This window comes from Acomys russatus, chromosome 23 (assembly GCF_903995435.1).
Source record: "Acomys russatus chromosome 23, mAcoRus1.1, whole genome shotgun sequence".
In the NCBI taxonomy this organism is placed as follows: Eukaryota; Metazoa; Chordata; class Mammalia; order Rodentia; family Muridae; genus Acomys; species Acomys russatus.
Genome location: NC_067159.1, coordinates 11,034,807 through 11,052,309, shown reverse-complemented (window position 1 = coordinate 11,052,309; position 17,503 = coordinate 11,034,807). Strand labels below are relative to the sequence as shown.

Sequence of the window (17,503 nt, the reverse complement as noted above, 5' to 3'; positions counted from 1 at the left end):
ATTTCGTGGGCCAGCCAGATGGTTCCATGGAAAAAGGCACTTGCTACTAAGCCCGATGGCCAAGTTTTATTCCTAGGACCCACATTGTAAAAGGAGAGAACTAAGCTGCTGCAGGCTGTCCTCTGACTGCCATACAGTGGATATGGCACAAACACACCCTCACATGAATGAACGCAAAAACTTTTTAAAAATAACCTTACAACAGTACAATTTAGGAAAAAATTAAAAGTTTGGCAATGACTTTAGGTTCCATCAAACTTGAATCTGCCTTTAGGTGACCAGAATTTCTTAATGAAAGGGAATAGAAAAATATGAGTTTTGCAAAAAAATCTTTGTTTTATCAGGCTACTTTTAAAATTGTATTTATGACTGACCTGTGTATCTGCTGTGAGAGTCTCTCGTCTCCTTTTCTGTGGGTTCCGAGGATCGAACTCAGGTCGTCATGCTTGCCTGGCAAGCTTTTACCCCCTTGAGCCATCTTGTTGGGCCTGCTTCAGTTTATAAAATGGGTTGTAAATACATTTACTTACAACCAGAGTTTGTGTTTGGGCATACATACACATGTACACATGAGTGTGCACACACACTGAAAACTCAGTGGTGTGTAAGAAACATATACAAAAAGAGAGATACATATATAACAGCAGAGTGTTCGAAGAGTGGACTTTTGGAACAAACCTAAATGCTCATGAATATGAAAGTAGAACATAGTCTGTATTGTATTTGTGATGGAATTCTCTATAGCTAAAATGAAAAAAAAAAGCTACATGTATTGGGTCAGATAATTGTCACAAAATGAAAGCAAGTCAAAGATCCATGATAGTAATAGGATAAAGTTTAAAATAATGTGAAAAAAAAAGTATGATGTAATGTCCATGTACTGTTCCTACATACAGTATAATTGTGGGGAGGGGGGTGACGCTGATGAGCTGGATAGAAAAGCAATGGACTTGAGGCCAACAAGGCTGGTTAGTGGGTGTCGGTAATATGTATTATTCAATATTATTATTTTTGTTTGTCTCTTTTTTCAAGACAGGGCTTCTCTGTGTAGCCCTGACTGTCTTGGAACTCACTATGTAGACCAGGCTGGCCTGGAACTCAGAGATCCACGTGCCTCTGCCTTCCAAGTGCTGGGATTAAAAGCATGTGCAACCACAGCTTGGCAGTAATATATATTATTTCATATCTGTGTGGTTTGGGTATTTACATAGTCTGTTTGATTTTGGTTTTAGTTTTTGGTTTTTTGAGAAAAGGTTTCTCTGTATAGCCCTGGCTATTCTGAAACTCTCTTTGTAGACCAAACTGGTCTTGAACTCACAGAAATCTGCCTGCCTCTGCCTCCAGAGTGCTGGCATTAAAGGCATGCCTAGCCTTACACATCAGTCTTTATGGTGGCTTTATAAAAATAAATGAAATAGTCTCTTCCTTTGTCTCTCTTACTCTCTTTCTCTCTGACCCCCTGGGGTGCTCTCCCTCCTTCTGTCCCCATGCTTCTACAATAAATCTTTAAAAAAAATTGTGTATTGGTATACATAAGCACTCTATTTGTATGTATGACCACATGACAGAAAAGAGCATCAGACAGAAGAGGGCATTGGATCCTATTATAGATGGTTTAGAGCCACCATGTAGTTGCTGGGAATTGAACTCAGGACCTCTGAAAGAACAGACAGTGCTCTTAACCTCTGAGTCATCTCTCCAGCCCCTCTACAATAAATCTTATACTATGAAAAGAAAAATAAATGAAACAGAAATGAGACTATAGAACAGGAACCTAAGACAGCAGAATAACTTTCTTAAAGCTGTATTTATCCTTATTGTACGTATACGAGTGTTTACCTGCTGGTATGTTTGTGCATTTGATGTGCAAGCCTGGTGCCCAGAGGACAGATGGGGCCACGGATAGCCTAGAACTGGAATTGCAGGTGGTTGTGAGCCACCTTGTGATTTCCGGGAACCAAACCCTGGTTCTCTAAGAAAGCAAGTTGCTAACTGCTGAACCATTTCTCTGGTCCCCATGTTTTAAGGTCATATTTGTGGGCTCAGCAATCCCTTATTTAGCCCCAAATTTGTGTGTAACTCCATAACAGAAGTTTCCTTCGATCCCAGCCTTAGCTGTTTGCCTCACCCACTTCTGCCCAGGTTTGGGAAGGCTCTTATTCAATGACTGAACTGTATAAATAACAACAGAAATGTTTGATCAAAAAGCCCTGGTTTTGAAACCCTGGAATGCTGGGAGTAGGAATAGAGGTAGGTCATCCAAGAACGACTTTGAGGGCTGAGAGTGGAGAGCAAAGGAGGGGGCTGGGTCCCTCCGAGCTCCGCCCATCGGCTCACTCAGCGTCTTTGGTTAAATGAAGTCACCTTTTACTACTTAGCTGTCACTCCTTGTAAACCTAACACGCAGTTACTCACGACTGCTCGCTTCCGGATCCCACAGAACACTTTCCGAAATGAGGCCCATTCAAAGCCAACCAAAATGCAACTTTGCCTCGTTTTCAATACGAACTCCAATGTCCCCGCCCGCAGTTCCTCTAAGACTTTATTTTCATTTAGAAGGTGTTGTCTATTAAAAGGAGTTCGAGTCGTTACTTTTAAAGTTTGATGACTTTAAAAACTCATTAACATTCCAATGCCTTTTGTTATTAAAAAATAAACCCATGCCTACTGTGGAGTAAAAGTCTATATTCCAGTTCTTGGTTCTGGCTGGTGGAGCACTGTTACAACAGCACAAGTGCTAAGGATGCCTTAGGAAAATCTTGGGTGCTCTAGTTATTACGGCATGGAAAGGAGAGGCACCCTTCGACAGAAGCCAGGAAAAGCGGGAGAGGTGCACTAGGAGCCCAGGCATCCCCGGTGGGTTCCAGACCTCGGCCGGGTGGTGTTGGAGCACCTGGGCTGTTTCAGTGAGGACCCGCCCTAAAAACTTCTGTCAAAGACCTGGAGCCTTCTGGCAGCCCGACGGCTAAGAGGCTCCACAGGTCCCTTTAAGGCGCCCTTAGGCGCGGAAAAAAAGGGGAGCGCAGGGGGCGGGAGCAGGGTTCGCGATCGCACGCCACGTGACTCCGGCTGCCAAGTCTGCCAGTGAGTTTGACAGAAGTTTGAATCGGACTCGGGGGTTTTCTGCAGCCGGCGGGGCAGAGCGGCGGACACAAGCCTCCGAGAGCGCAAGCAGCAGCGCCCCCACGACCCAGCCCGCCAGCCTGGAGCCCGGCCTGCCCACGGCCTCAAGTCCGCTGTCCCCAGCGCCCCCGCGCGCCCCGCAGCCTCCGGGCCAGGGAGCCGAACCCCCATACTGCGCTCCGCCGCTCCAACATGTCCTCGTCGGAGAGCCCCGGCCGCACCTCGGACAAGTCTCCGCGCCCGCAGGTACGCCCCGAGCGCCCGGTCCGTGGACTCTTTCTAGCCCCTCTCCACCCAGATGTTCGGCTTGAGTCCAATTCCGTCTTCCCCGCTCCCCGAGTGTGAGTAGAGGGGGACCCCACGCTTTCCCTCCCGGCCCGCTGCCTTGACCGTCTGCTGGTTCTGTCTCGGCAGGTGGATCGCCTGCTCGTGGGGCTGCGCTGGCGGCGCCTGGAGGAGCCGCTGGGCTTCATCAAAGTTCTCCAGTGGGTGAGTCGGCCCTAACTCCGGGCTATTTCGGGAGCCTGGATTGTGACGCCGACCCGAAGCAATGTGGCCCCGGAGGAGGCTGGGGAGATGCAGCGGGCCCAGCCACCGCGGAAGGGTTGGGGGGGGTGGGGGGTGGCGACAGGTGGGCGGGGGGAGGGGAGGACCAGGGCTGCTTTTACAGCTCTCGGTGGAAGGAGGGAGAGGAGCCAAACATGCAGAGTCCCGGATTCGGACCTTCTATGTGCAAGGCGCCTTTGCCCAGGGCGCTCACATTTCACTCGGGCGAGAGGACCCGGGAGTAACCTTTCCAGAACTCTGATCCTGCACATACCACTCATCAGTGGCGGGAGGGGTGAGGAGGGCAAGGAGGGTAAGGTCCGTTTTGCCTTGGGAGCAAAGCCATGGAGGGCACCAGAGGGAAGGAAGAGGGTTACAGAAACCATCCTGCCCAGAACCCTCATGACCCGGATGATCCTGGAGTCACACTCAGCTGAGGTTACTGGAGTGATTTGCGTACCTGTAACTGAGTAAAAGAGTGAATGACGAATGAATGAATGAACAGTCCAACGATTAAATAAAAACAATTAAGACAGAAGAAAAAAAAAATCACAGTGTGACTAAAATGTGGCAGCTAGCACAACGGACCCCTAAGCTGGGAAGGTGAGATGGTAGGTTGCAGGCCTAGAGCTACCTTTCTCAACTCCGTGACCTTGGGCAAGTCACTTCTCTGGACGTCGGTTTCCAACGTTAGTCAAATATGGATCAAACCTGTCAGCATGCTAGAATATAGCTCTACATTAATTTACCCTGTGACCTTGAAACATTGCCCGGCCCAAGTCCTCAGTGTCACTGCTTTGGTCTAGTCGGAATACTGTCTTGTTTCCCTGGTACTTTAAGACACTGGTAAGCCCTCTCTTCTTAGACCTAACACCCACCAAGTTCTCCATAATCAGTTTTTCAAACCATAATTACTGGGGGAACGTTTTGTGCATTCTTGCAGAAAGGATTTTGTTAGACAATCCATATACCAAGTGCTATATGGAGCTATTAATGTGCTCTCAGTACTAGATTCAACAAGGGAGTAACTTACCATTACTACATGGGAGGACAGAGTTTTAAAGAGCTTTGAAATCACCCGAGACAGGACTTAGCGCGATGTCACCAAATCCTAAATATTTGTGGTTTGGATAGGACTCATCAAAGCTGGAATGCATCTGGGACTATCTCTGGGTATCTGAGACCCTGATGGGCTGCAGGCCAGCCTGGGAGTCCCAAGTATAAATAAACTCTGGGACTTTCCACTTTTTCGGCTGTTTTAAGAGTGGTACGAGTGATGGCTGCACTCTTTCATCTCTTGCCCTTTGTTGTTCTGACTTGAGTACCCAGGGGGCACTGAGTAGGAAAGGTAAGGCTTCCAAGGAACTCGCCTTCAGAAATAAGAAGGCATTGTGAGCAACCCTGAGGCACAGGACATGTGATGTTTAAACTAGCCAAGTGGATCTAATAAAACGTCTCCCTTCCGTCTTTCCCACTTCCTACAACCTTCCTGCACACAGTGTCTCCTAGCTCAGTGGTCCAGTCTTCTTCCGAGGTCAGCACTGATCCTCTAAGAATCAAGAGCTCTCTGACTTTTATGATCTTCATCTTTATTTAAAAAAAAAAAAAAAAAAAGGAATTGTACGAAACAGGGACCCTCCTTCCTCCATGCTGATAAGTCAGGCTTCTTGGAACTAGCCTTCATTTACAGCAGTGGTGCTCAACCTGCGGGTCAAGATCCCTTTGGGGGTCGAGCGGCCTTTTCACAGGGGTCCCTATGACGATCAGAAAACATTGCAAGTCATAACAGTAGCAAGATTACAGTTATGAAGTAGTAATGAAAATACTTTTATGGTTGGGAGTCACCACAACATGAGGAACTGTATCAAAGGGTCAACAGCGCTAGGCAGGCTGAGAACCACTGATCCACAAGGTAGCATCGTAAAGAGTTATGATTTGCTTTCAGTGCTATGCCAGGTAACCTAAACTCAGAGTGTGATGAACAGAAAAGCATACAGGAACCAGTGTGAGAAACAGTCCTCACCAGAGGAGAAACAAAAAGCACAGGCTTTGTAGTTATTATAATGGTACCTGAAAACTATTATTATTATTATTATTATTATTATTATTATTATTATTATTTTATTACTACTACTACTACTACTACTACTCAGAGACATGGGTTTTTACTGGAATCCTTGTGAGAAAAAGGTGATATAATTCTTTTATGAGTCAGGATTTAGAGCATCTTTCAGATTTAGAATTTAAGCGGGTCATAGTGTTGCACACCTTTAATCCCAGCAGTTGGGAGGAAGAGGCAGCCAGATCTCAGCCTAGTCTACCAAACCAACTGACCAAACAAAAGGCTTGGCAATTAATCTCACCTCAATTCCAATTTAAGAATCTTACTAGGTTTATATCAAGCCAGCAAGATAACTCCCTCACTCTATCTATCTATCTATCTATCTATCTATCTATCTATCTATCTATCTATCTTGGTTTTATTGAAACAGGGTCTTTCTATATAGCCCTGGTTGTCCTGGAACTCACAGGACTAAGCTGTCCTCCAGCTCATAGAGATCTGCCTGCCTCTGTCTCCCAAGTGCAGCCAAATAACTATCTAGACCAGTAATTTAAGTAGGTCTTTTTTTTTTTTTACTTTTATATTATCGTGTGTGTGTGTGTGTGTGTGTGTGTGTGTGTGTGTGTGTCAGAGAGAGACAGAGAGAGACAGAGACAGACAGACAGACAGACAGGCAGGCAGACAGGCAGGCAGACAGAGATAAAGGCAGGACAGGGTGATATATAGAGATGGAGACAGTAAGGGTGTATGTTTGTGAATGGGTATGTGCACAAGTTTAAGTGCACATGTAGCTATATTTGTTTTCTCTTTTCACTTTTACATAGATTTGAGGGTGGAACGCCAGGTCACCAGGGTTACATGGCAAGTGCCGTTGCCCACTACTAAGTCATTCCAATAGCCTTAAAAACTAGCTTTAAAAGAAAAGAGAGACTAGGTACCCTGCTTGTGCCTTATTCTGGGCACAAGGAACCAAAGTTAGATAGACTTTGACTTAAGTTCGGTCTCCTCTGCTTTTTATTTCTCAAAGCTTGGGTTAGTGAGGTAATCTTTATGGGCCTCATATTTCTCATCTGAGGCTAAGCCATGTCCTCTAGGGCTCTTGGGAGGATTAACAAAAGTAATTTTTAGGATGCATGGACCATTCCTGAAGGCCACAGTGAGCAGATTCCACAAATGTGTTTTCCCTTCCGGCCTACTTCCAAACCTTCCCTAACTTTATTCTTTATGTAGACTTACCTTTTGGTGAGATTACTCAAATGCCACTGCCGAGCCTTCAATTTGAATGTGAGGCACAAAAGAATTCAGGTGACTCCTTCATATGGAATTCCATTTCCTTACAAATAAGAGATCATACTAACTTTGTCCAAATATGCCCTTCTGATGATGGCTCTTATTATCTTGGGGGTGGGGGTGTTAGGAATCTATAAGCAAAGAAGCTATTTCATTGGTAGGATTTGTTTTTATTTGTTTGCTGGTTTTGCTTGTTTGTTTGTTTCCTGTTTTGCGGGGTAATTTGAATGGATGTTGTCAGAGTCCACCACACCAAGAAAGATGGTGAAGCAGGACGAGGAGAAAGAGCCTGTGTTCCTGTGCCTTGAGCTCCCCGGGTGGCTAGTGTCCTTTGGGTTGAGACAGGATTATACTCAGCAAGCCAGGCAGCATCAGAGTGGAGCCCCAACCTTAAACTGGGGAGGTTATGCTGTCTTTTTGAGGAGGTGCAAAGGCAGGTGGGGAGGAGGGGGAGGTAGAGAGCAAAGGGCTCCCAGTATCAGCGCTCCAGAAATCCCTCTGTTCTCAGAAAGAATGGATGAAGTAGAGGAGAGCTCAGAGCAGGGACTCTGGACAGGTGGCCGTGAAGCCTAGCTCTCACATTAGCTGGACGTGACTCTGAGACCATCACTGTATCAGAGGGAGGAGGCTTCTGTTTCCCGAAGTGGAATGAGTCTATTGGTCCCGATAATGTCTGAGGTCTTTTTGAGAGCCTTGAGATTCTCTGATTTTCCTGTTATCCACTACATCTCCTATACGGCCACCCAGACTGTGGCGTGCTGGGTTTGGAGATTTGAGTTTATGGTAGGGTGCCTGTCTAAAGTACTTAAGACCCTGTGTTCAACACCCGGCACCACAAAATGAATAAATAAACAAACATACATTCTGACAAGTAAAAATTATCTACTATAGATACTGTGTGGATATTCCTGGCTTTCAGAGAACTAAAATAGAAAAGAATAAAGTTAGCATCAATGTGGTTATGAGTACGTTTTGCTTTTGGAAGAATCGGTGTAAGGTTCATCATTTTCACTCAGAATGTTCACTGATGATGGAAAAGTTCTGTAATCCATGCTGGTCATCAGGGTAGAGGTTTGCTGTATGTGACCACTGAACTCTTGCTTATGTGGCTGGTATGACTGAACAACTGAATCTTGGCTTTTGTTTCATTTTCTTTGAAGTCATTTAAATAGCCACAGTTGGCTGGACACTACCCGTTGGAGAGTTTAGCTCCAAGGCATTAACTCCATGAGGACAGCACCCCCTCTGGCTCTCTGACTCTCTCTTTCTCTCTCTCTCTCTCTCTCTCTCTCTCTCTCTCTCTCTCTCTCTCTGTCTCTCTCTCTCTCTCTCACTGCTAAAGTGCCTGGTACAGGTACATACATGTGAAACGCCATCTTTTGGCAGATGCCCAACACTGCCCCAAGTTAGGGGTCTTTACGTGCTTCCTTGATATTCATTGACTAAGAGCTGATGAATAAAAATACACCCAACTGTGAGACCCTCCCCGAGTGTGACACCCTGGTTGTGCCTTGTTCTGGGCACAAGGAACCAAGAGGCATAAAGACTTCTAGGCGGAATCCCTCTGAGAAAGAGCTAGTGAAGGTCCATGGTTTTGCTCGCGAGGCCAGCTTTGAGTACGCAAAGGGTAATGATACAGAGGCTTCTAGCGACAACTCTCTGGCTCTGTCAGGAAGCTAAGCCAGCCGTGCTCCACGGCAGCTTTCAGAGCTGAGTTTGGATGCAGAGGTTACATAGGCACTGCAGGCAGGTTATGCTGTCTTCTTTCCCAGGCATCTTTACCTATAGAGATAGTTCTCATGCCTTTAAAACAAGTCTACTAAAAGCAGGGGGCACACATGACCTTTAGAGAGCAGTCAATGGCTCCTGCAAGGAGCTCTGCCAGGCCAGGCCAGGCAAGGCAGGCCCATAGCACTGGACACCACCCGGGGGTGGAGCGCAGCTGTTGGTCAACCCAGCCAAGAGCATGCTCTGCTGATAGCGTTAACTTCAGAGGGTGGAAGAATTCCAGAGCTGGAATCAGCCTTTAATTTATCCCCAAGTTCTTCAGTTTAAATGAAGAAACTAGGACTCAGAGAGCCAAGCCACCTAGCAAATGTGTCACAGGGCCAAGACTAGAACCCGGGTATTCTGATTCCTAATCTAGACCTCTTTTCACTCCATTCAGCAGTAGAAAAAGATGGTACAATTGGATTCTCGACTGAATGCAGGCCTGGAGTATAGATACTTTCTTCTTCTTCTTCTTCTTCTTCTTCTTCTTCTTCTTCTTCTTCTTCTTCTTCTTCTTCTTCTTCCTCAAATGTCCAAAACACTGACTGAGTCACAGAGAAGCAGATAGAAGCAAACAATTAACAGAGTATATTCAGCATTTAATGAGAATACTTGCAGCACGCCAAAGGGAAGCACACAGGAAATGGGCTGGACAGACAATGTGGGAGAACAAGAGATTACAGCCTCTTACTTTCTGTTCTAATTAACATGGATTCCCCCCCAGAAAGAAACGTGAGAATCATAGGATGGGGACATTTCGTAACATCAAGATGGAAGGTGTAGACAGCTGTGGTGAAAGGTGGAAAAGAAAACAGTTCAAGTGGTCTGAAACAACCCTGATGCTGGGAAATGGCAGCATCAACAGATAGCAAAGAGGAACAGCAGTGGGAAGCAGTGGAGGCTGATAAGGCAAGTGGAGGGTACTTATCCCTGGCCTTCAGCCAGGCCTGTCAGTATCCACCCAGCCGGTGGTGCTGCTGGAAGGGAAGAAAGGCGGGCAGTACCGCGAGGTGGCTTGGTAGAAGCTTCCCCTCCACCATACCTCCAACAGGGAGGGAACTACTGGAAGCTACCAATAAGATAAGGGCAAGAGTCCATGATTGGTCACCGAGGGATAAAAATGAAATTTTAAAAAACTCCCAGGCACACCTGATCTGCTTTGATAAAAGGGAATCTATTGGTCAGGTGTGGTGGCACTTGCCTTTAATCCCAGAACTCTGAGAGGCAGAACCTCTGAGTATGGGGCCAGCCTAGACTACTCAGAGGAAACCCTGTCTGGAAAAACCAAGCGAGAGCGGGCAGTGGTGGTGAATGCCTTTAGTCTCAGCACTTGGGAAGGCAGAAGCAGGAGGATCTAAGTCTCAGGAGGAACTCAATAAAAGGAACTGTCACTCTCTGCCCACTAAGCACCTGAATCCTCTGGCGTCAAAGGGTGGTTCTCTGAGAGACCCTCTGACTCTCTCAAAGTGACTTCACTTTCTCTCAGCTCTTTGCTATTTTCGCCTTCGGGTCCTGCGGCTCTTACAGCGGGGAGACGGGAGCCATGGTTCGCTGCAACAACGAAGCCAAGGACGTGAGCTCCATCATTGTTTTGTTCGGCTATCCCTTCAGGTGAGTAAGGATTGGTTCCGGCCCAGTGCCCTCCTTTTCCTACGTTAGCAGGTCTGTCTTCCTCCTCTGCTCCTCCCAACCTCTTACCATTTGTTTCTGCTCACAGGACACACACTTTCAAAGACCCTTTATTGTGTGCGGTTCTAGATCAAACTAGACAAGGCTTGTGCCCTTCTGTCCTTTAGCCATTTCAGGCACTCTGACCCCAGTGAAACGTGGATTTATCATTTGTTCTGGTAGCCCAGTCCAAACTCAACCCGTGGCAGCTCGCCACAGCTCAGACAGAGGGAACCCAGCTGCTGGGGGCAAGGGTGGTGGGGCTCTGGGACAGTTTGGCAGCGCTCTCTGACCCTCTGCAGAGTCCTCTGTGTCTTAAAGGAAGGAAGCTTGTTAGAGTTCAGTTATTAAATACTAGATGTGAGGTGCTAACCTGATGTCCCCCAAATACAAGGAGGTATGCCTTGACCAGGAAGTAGAAGAGGCTATTCCTGAGTATCTGGGAGCCTAGGGAGTGGGGTGACTGTTCAGAAGAGGGTGGAGGCAGAGGGCATCTTTTCAGGATGTCTGAAACCACATCAGCATCCAACTTAGGTTAAGTATCTCTTGTACACAACAAGTTGTATTTTCCACTTATTTTTGTCCAATGTGGCCAAATCACATGGAACAAGTGATTCAAAGCTTAATTTGGCCACTGTCTAATATGGATCTGTGTGTTTCCAAGGGCAGAAGGAATCTGATTTGTTGTTTAGCTCCCAGAAATAGTTAGACTGTATAAATGTGATGAATTAAAGGTCCCTAGAAATATTAGATTCTGGCCAGATAGATGGGCACTGAGTGGCTGCTGAGGGGGTCATGGGGTTTGCATGGAACCTTGCAGTAGGTAGGACTGTAGCTCAATGGTTAAAGGACTTGCCCAGCATGTGTGAGAGCCCAGGTTCAATCCCCAGTACCAAAAACAAATAAACAAACAAACAAGCAAACAAAACCAAACAAACAAAAAGTAAAATTTTGGGGTAGCTCCTATCTTGACTTTAAGATTTCCTCAGAAGCTCCTACCTGCATGACTCCCTTCCCAGGATGAGAACAGACATAGGAGCCCTTCTTGGGCTGCGTGTGAGAGAGGTGGGGCCCTTTCTCAGCACAGCTTCCCTTGCCACCTGTAGGTTGCACCGGGTCCAGTATGAGATGCCTCTCTGTGATGAGGACTCCACCTCCAAAACAATGCACCTCATGGGAGACTTCTCTGCCCCCGCTGAGTTCTTTGTGACCCTCGGCATCTTTTCCTTCTTCTATACCATGGCTGCCCTAGTCCTCTACCTGCGCTTCCACAAACTCTACACAGAGAACAAACGCTTCCCACTGGTGGTGAGTGAGCACTGCCCACTTTCTCTCCCAAAGGGATGGGACCAAGAAATGGAAGAGACATTTGTTAGAAGGCTGGAGTCAGGGATAAAGGGGAGGTCAAAGGCAAAGGCTTCTCTGAGTCCTTGATGCTTCTATGTGGAATGGACTCTCTGTGCTACCTACCTCTCATGGTTGGTTTGCAGTCAGAGGACACAGAACAGTATCTATATAAAGCAGGCTGTAGAGCCGACCTAACTGGGTTCAAATCCCAGCGCTCGCTCTTAGTGGCTGTGTGACATTAGGCTCAGCCTCTCTACACTTTAATTTCCTTGGATATAAAATAATGATGAAGTAAAGACTACTTGTGTCCATGCTTTAGGAGGATAAAATGAGTATGTGTGTAGTTATTCTCCGAGAGCTACCTATCAGGAGTATCATTTCCTTTACTGCTTCGGTATTTCGGGCATTCAAGATGGAAAATGCACTTTAGAGATCTAAATTGTCTTCTGAACCTGCCTTCTTCATTACGTAGAATTTGAACAGTGGTGACCACTGGGGGGAAGCTGACAGGGAAGAGTAGGGAGTTTAGGTCACTTGGGTAGCAGCATTCCTTTAGTGGCACTGAACAAAGACCTCAGGTAGCATGGGAGTCTAGGTATCCAGGAGGATGAGAAGAGACATCTGTCTTGGGACCCGAGGACCTCTGTGGCAGGAGGGAAGACAAAGTAATTGATGACGGGGCCGTTCTGAATGTCTTCCTTCCTCTGCTCTCCCTAGGATTTCTGTGTGACTGTCTCCTTTACCTTCTTTTGGCTGGTTGCTGCAGCTGCCTGGGGCAAGGGCTTGACTGATGTCAAAGGGGCCACTCGGCCATCCAGCCTGACTGCAGCCATGTCTGTGTGCCACGGAGAGGACGCAGTGTGCAGTGCCGGGGCCACGCCCTCAATGGGGCTGGCTAACATCTCTGTGGTGAGACTTGTGATCACCAAGGGGTCTGGGGAAGGCAGGCTAGCCCGTGCATCCCAGAGAGCTGGTTCTGAGAAGGTGTCCCCGGAGCCGTTATGCTCTGCACCCAGACTAGATGCACCCTGCATCTGATATTGACCTGAGAAGATATTTTTGAGTGAGAACGATCTGAGTCACTTCTTTCCCATCTCCCTTTACAACTTTTAGCTGCCCTGGAGGTTACCCCTTTCATGTCTGCTTGACCACGTGTCACATGGGAGCATGCGCAGAAAAAGGTGCTTAGGTCTGTGGCTGGGCTCCAAGCTGTGAGGGGACCGGTGTGTGAAGGAAAATACTTCTTGTCACTTAGCCTTCCCTACTGGAGCGGGAGTGGTGGCTTCAGCTGGCAGGCAATCCAAGTTTTAGCCATCCAGTTGTTGCAGTGTTGAGATGCATCTGCACAAGCTATCAAATACCCACAGCATTAAACTTCTCGAATGCACCCCCCCCTGTTGTCTCAGCCACCCCAGATCCACCCAGAAAATGTCCCACATCTCCCCAAACCCTGCAATTAGAATGTTTAATGGCTAGTGGACCAAGAAGCCTTCTGGAACCCTGTACAGAGGTTTCTCTTTTTTAATTGTGAAAAAATTCATATCCAGAAAAATTGAAAAAAAATTACAGAGAAGGCCCACACGGTCACCACCTGAACTGTGACATTTCAATGTATCTGCTTTATAGGTGTTTATCTGTTTTCTCACATCTATTGGTTTTTGTTTTGATTTTTTTTTTGAGACAGGGTCTTTCTGTAGTACCCAAGTTGTGCTTGGACTCACTGTATATATAGCCCAAGCTACCTTTGAATTCATGATCCTTTTGCCTCAGCCTGTACCTGGATTTGTTGGTTTGTGCCACTACAGCCAACTTTTCATTTCATTTGTGCTTTGAGACCCAGACTAGTCTCGAATTCACAGTCTTCATTCCTTAATCTTTTTTTAAAAAATATTTTTTGTTTATTATGTATACCGTACACATCAGATCACATTACAGATGGCTGTGAGCCACCATGTGGTTGCTGGGAATTGAACTCAGGACCTCTGGAAGAGCAGTCGGTGCTCTTAACCACCAAGCCATCTCTCCAGCCCATTCCTTAATCTTTTAAGTGCTAGAATTACACAGGTGTAACCCACCAGGCCAGCTTATCAATCCTAATTCTATTATTATTTTGAGACAGAATCTTACTATACAGCCCTGCCTGGCCTGAAACTCGCTGTCTACAACAGGCCGGCGTCCAAGTGATGGGGCTCTGCCTGCTTCTGCCTCAAAAGTATTAGGATTAAAGGTGTGCTCCACCATGGCTAGCCCAATCTATTTTTATTTTATTTGTTGTTGTTGTTGTTTGTTTTGTTTTTTTTTTCAAGTCAAGGTTTCTCTGTATAGCCTTGGCTGTTCTGGACTTGCTTTGTAGATCAGGCTGGCCTCGAACTCACAGAGGTCCGCCTGCCTTTGCCTCCCCAGTGCTGGGATTATAGGCATGCACCACCACGCTCGGCTCCCAACCCATTTTTAAACACACTTTTCAAAGTGCACTTCAGACATCAGTATCTTTCTTCCTCACTGCTCTCTTGTTAAGTTTTTGTTGTTCTTTGTGTGTGTGTGTGTGTGTGTGTGTGTGTGTGTTTAAGATTTATTTATTTATTATGTATACAGTTTTCTGCCTGCATGTAACACCAGCAGGCCAGAAGAGGGCACCAGATTTCATTGTAGATGTTTGTGAGCCATCATATGGTTGCTGGGAATTGAACTCAGGACCTTTAGAAAAGCAGGCAGTGCTTTTAACCTCTAAGCCATTTCTCCAGCCTGTTCTTTTGTGTTTTGGGACAAGGTCTCTCTATGTATCCCTGACTATCATGGAATTTTCTATAAAGATCAGGCTGGCATCAAACTCAGAGCGCCAACCTGCTTCTGTCTCTACTGGGATTAATGGCATATACCACTGCACCCGGCCATATAATCAGTTTCCCAAAATATTTTAAACAAATATTTTAGTAGAGTTAGTGTGGCACACACCTGTAATAGCAACAGCCTGTCTGACAGAGGTGAGAGGGTTACAGGTTCTAGAACAGGAGAGGCACACAGAGAAAACAAAGGAACAATAACACAAAACAATAGCTGTTTGAATAAAGCCTTTGCTTAGTCTTTAGAGGAGTACCTTGGACAGCTCCAGCCACACTCACCTCAAGCAGGCAAGCATGAATTCCTTGATTTACTTCACATGCCTGGGGCAGGATTCAGCTAGCGACCAGGCTGTACAGTGGCAGAGTACTCTGGATGGAATTTACACACTTTCTCCAGAGAAACCCTTAATGGACAACAGCCTTGAACCCTGTCTCTTCCTCCTCCCACTTCTCCTTGTGGCACTTGCTTGACGATTCTCACAAACTCTCCTGATTTCTTTTGTAGCTCTTCGGCTTTATCAACTTCTTCCTGTGGGCTGGAAACTGTTGGTTTGTGTTCAAAGAGACCCCGTGGCACGGACAGGGCCAGGACCAGGGCCAGGGCCCCAGCCAGGAAAGTGCAGCGGAGCAGGGAGCCGTGGAGAAGCAGTAAGAAGCCCTCACCTGGCTACTCCCGAACTGGACAGCACCTCTTCGTCTCCTCCTCCAACTCCCTTCGCCCCTCATTCTGGACTTTGAGATTTGAGACAATGGATGGGTTAGGCATCACCTGTTGGTAACCTGGGCAGGCCTCCACTGGCTTCCTATCCCTTCTCCTACCGGAGCAGCAGATGGCAGGATCTCAATGCCTCTTGCCTGGGCTCGGGCAAGGGGAGGTCAGCTGGCAACTTTGCCCTGATTCCTTTGTGGAGGGCCCAGCAGTGGTTTTGAGACACCCTTCAATGGCTGTCATCTAGTCTGTATCTTATCTTTAGCCACCCACCCCAAGCCCAGTACGCTCCCCAATCTCCTCTCTGGCCACTGTTTGTCCATAGCTTTCACCACTCGTGAAACAAGAGAGACCCGTTACTCTATGGAAGGGCACTCCAAGGGTCCACATGAGACCTGGACTCAGTGGGAGCAGATAGAGTTTGCAATTGTGTTGCAGCTTCGAGGAAGGAAGTCAGGAAAACTGCTGGCAGAATACATTTTATGTCCCCTTAGTCCTCCCTTTCCCTCAGCTGGAACACTTTCAGTAGCACCCTAAACTCTAGTTATTCTTGAAACCCCTTACTCCCTTCTCCTGGGCCTTGGTTTTTGTCTCACATTTAGGAAACAAGATGAGACAGCTAGGAAATGGTTCCCCTTCATGCCCCGCCCCCACCACACCTGTCAGCCCCTCCCCCTTCCCCCAGCCCTTTGGAGATGAGACATTTAAGATCTTTTCAAAAGTCTGTCCAGGCCTTCCTTTCATTCCTGTGGGCTTTTGGAGGGCCTGAAGGACCATCATGAGGCTGAGGTGCCCAGGAGTCCCAGGACATGGAAACACGGGCCCACGTGTCCCTCGCTATCTGCTCATTTCATCAAGCCAGCACCCTTTCTAGTTCTTTCATACTTTTCCTTTCCCATCTTTACAAAGAGATGTTCTCTCTCCTCATCTCGCCCTGTCCTCTTGTTTCCATACGGTAGCCAGGTTTGATCCCTTCCCCAGTCCTGGGCAGCCCGATGCTATTGGTGCTTCTTCACTTCGGGACCCAGTTCCATATTTGTCTTTGATGTGTCTCCTCTTCCTGGCACCTCCTTCCTTCCCTCCTTGGGCCCCAAGGTCTGAGGGTACCAACTGGGTAAATGCCATCTGCCTCCTACCCAGATCAAAATCCTTTCATCTACCCTGGCAGTTGGATTGCTCAGGGAAAGATGAAGAAGGAAACCATCCATTTCCCAATTTAGTGTCAATTGGCCCACTTAGCACCCCAAAGATGAATGTTTCCTGTGCCAACCTGTCCTTAAGACACGGTCCACCGCCTCCAGCCTCCCTGCCCCCCTCAATGCTACCCACATGGAGACATGTATTACTTGGGTGCCTGGGGGCTTAGAACCCTTAACTTTTGGGCCATTCATTTCTTCTTTGGGTTACAGTTCCCCCACCCAATAGGGGAAGTATGATATTTAAACACTTCCAGATGCTCCCAAGTCCTTAAGTTAAAAAAAAAATGGAATTTTTGTTTTCTGTTTTAGATTTTAGGGGAAAGACTTAGGGAGGGAGAAAGTTGATGAGGGTAAGAACGGTCCTAAATCTGAAACTCTCTATCCTAAGTTGTCCCCATGGTTACTTAAGGACAAGGGGGACAGTTTCACCTACAGCTCTAGAGATACAAAGAGCAAAGGGGTGACCTTCATTTTTCTTCAAGCAAGCCCCTGTGGGGAATCTGTGAGCAGCTTCTACTTGAACTGTGTTTGGATTCTGCGTCTATATTTATAATTTATCTGAAATGTGATGGATAAAGTGTTCTCATTTGGAGCCTAAGTTAGCAACTGGCCCATCAACTACTTTAAAAAGGGAACTGTCCACACCCACTGAGCATGCTCACTCCAGACAAGGCTCTCTCTGGGGCTGAGAAGGCTCTTTCTTATCAAGAGTCGGGCTATGGTCAGAAGAGCCATTAGGCTATGGCCTTTCTCTCTCTCTCTCCATGGCCACCCTAAGGGGAAAGACCAGTTCACCTCATTACCTCCAGGGGGGCTGGGCACGCATGGGTAAGTGCCAAGGACAGGGCTGTCCTCATAAGACTCAAGTCCTCTCCAACCAGGCCTAGCACCACCACTTTGCCTGGTCAGTCACTTTGCCTGAAGTAGGAGAAGGTATCTGGTTTCC

The 17,503-nt window shown here is 47.0% G+C and overlaps 1 protein-coding gene across 1 annotated transcript; it reads left to right on the top strand.

Annotated features, from left to right (window-relative positions):
- Positions 1-3,086: 3,086 nt before the first annotated feature.
- Sypl2 (synaptophysin like 2) lies at positions 3,087-15,581 on the top strand. The gene is made up of 6 exons (XM_051165864.1): positions 3,087-3,369; positions 3,538-3,612; positions 10,278-10,402; positions 11,566-11,767; positions 12,524-12,715; positions 15,155-15,581. The coding sequence occupies exons 1-6, from the start codon at positions 3,316-3,318 to the stop codon at positions 15,299-15,301; spliced, it is 795 nt and encodes a 264-aa protein (XP_051021821.1). The 5' UTR covers positions 3,087-3,315; the 3' UTR covers positions 15,302-15,581.
- The last annotated feature ends 1,922 nt before the right edge of the window (positions 15,582-17,503 follow it).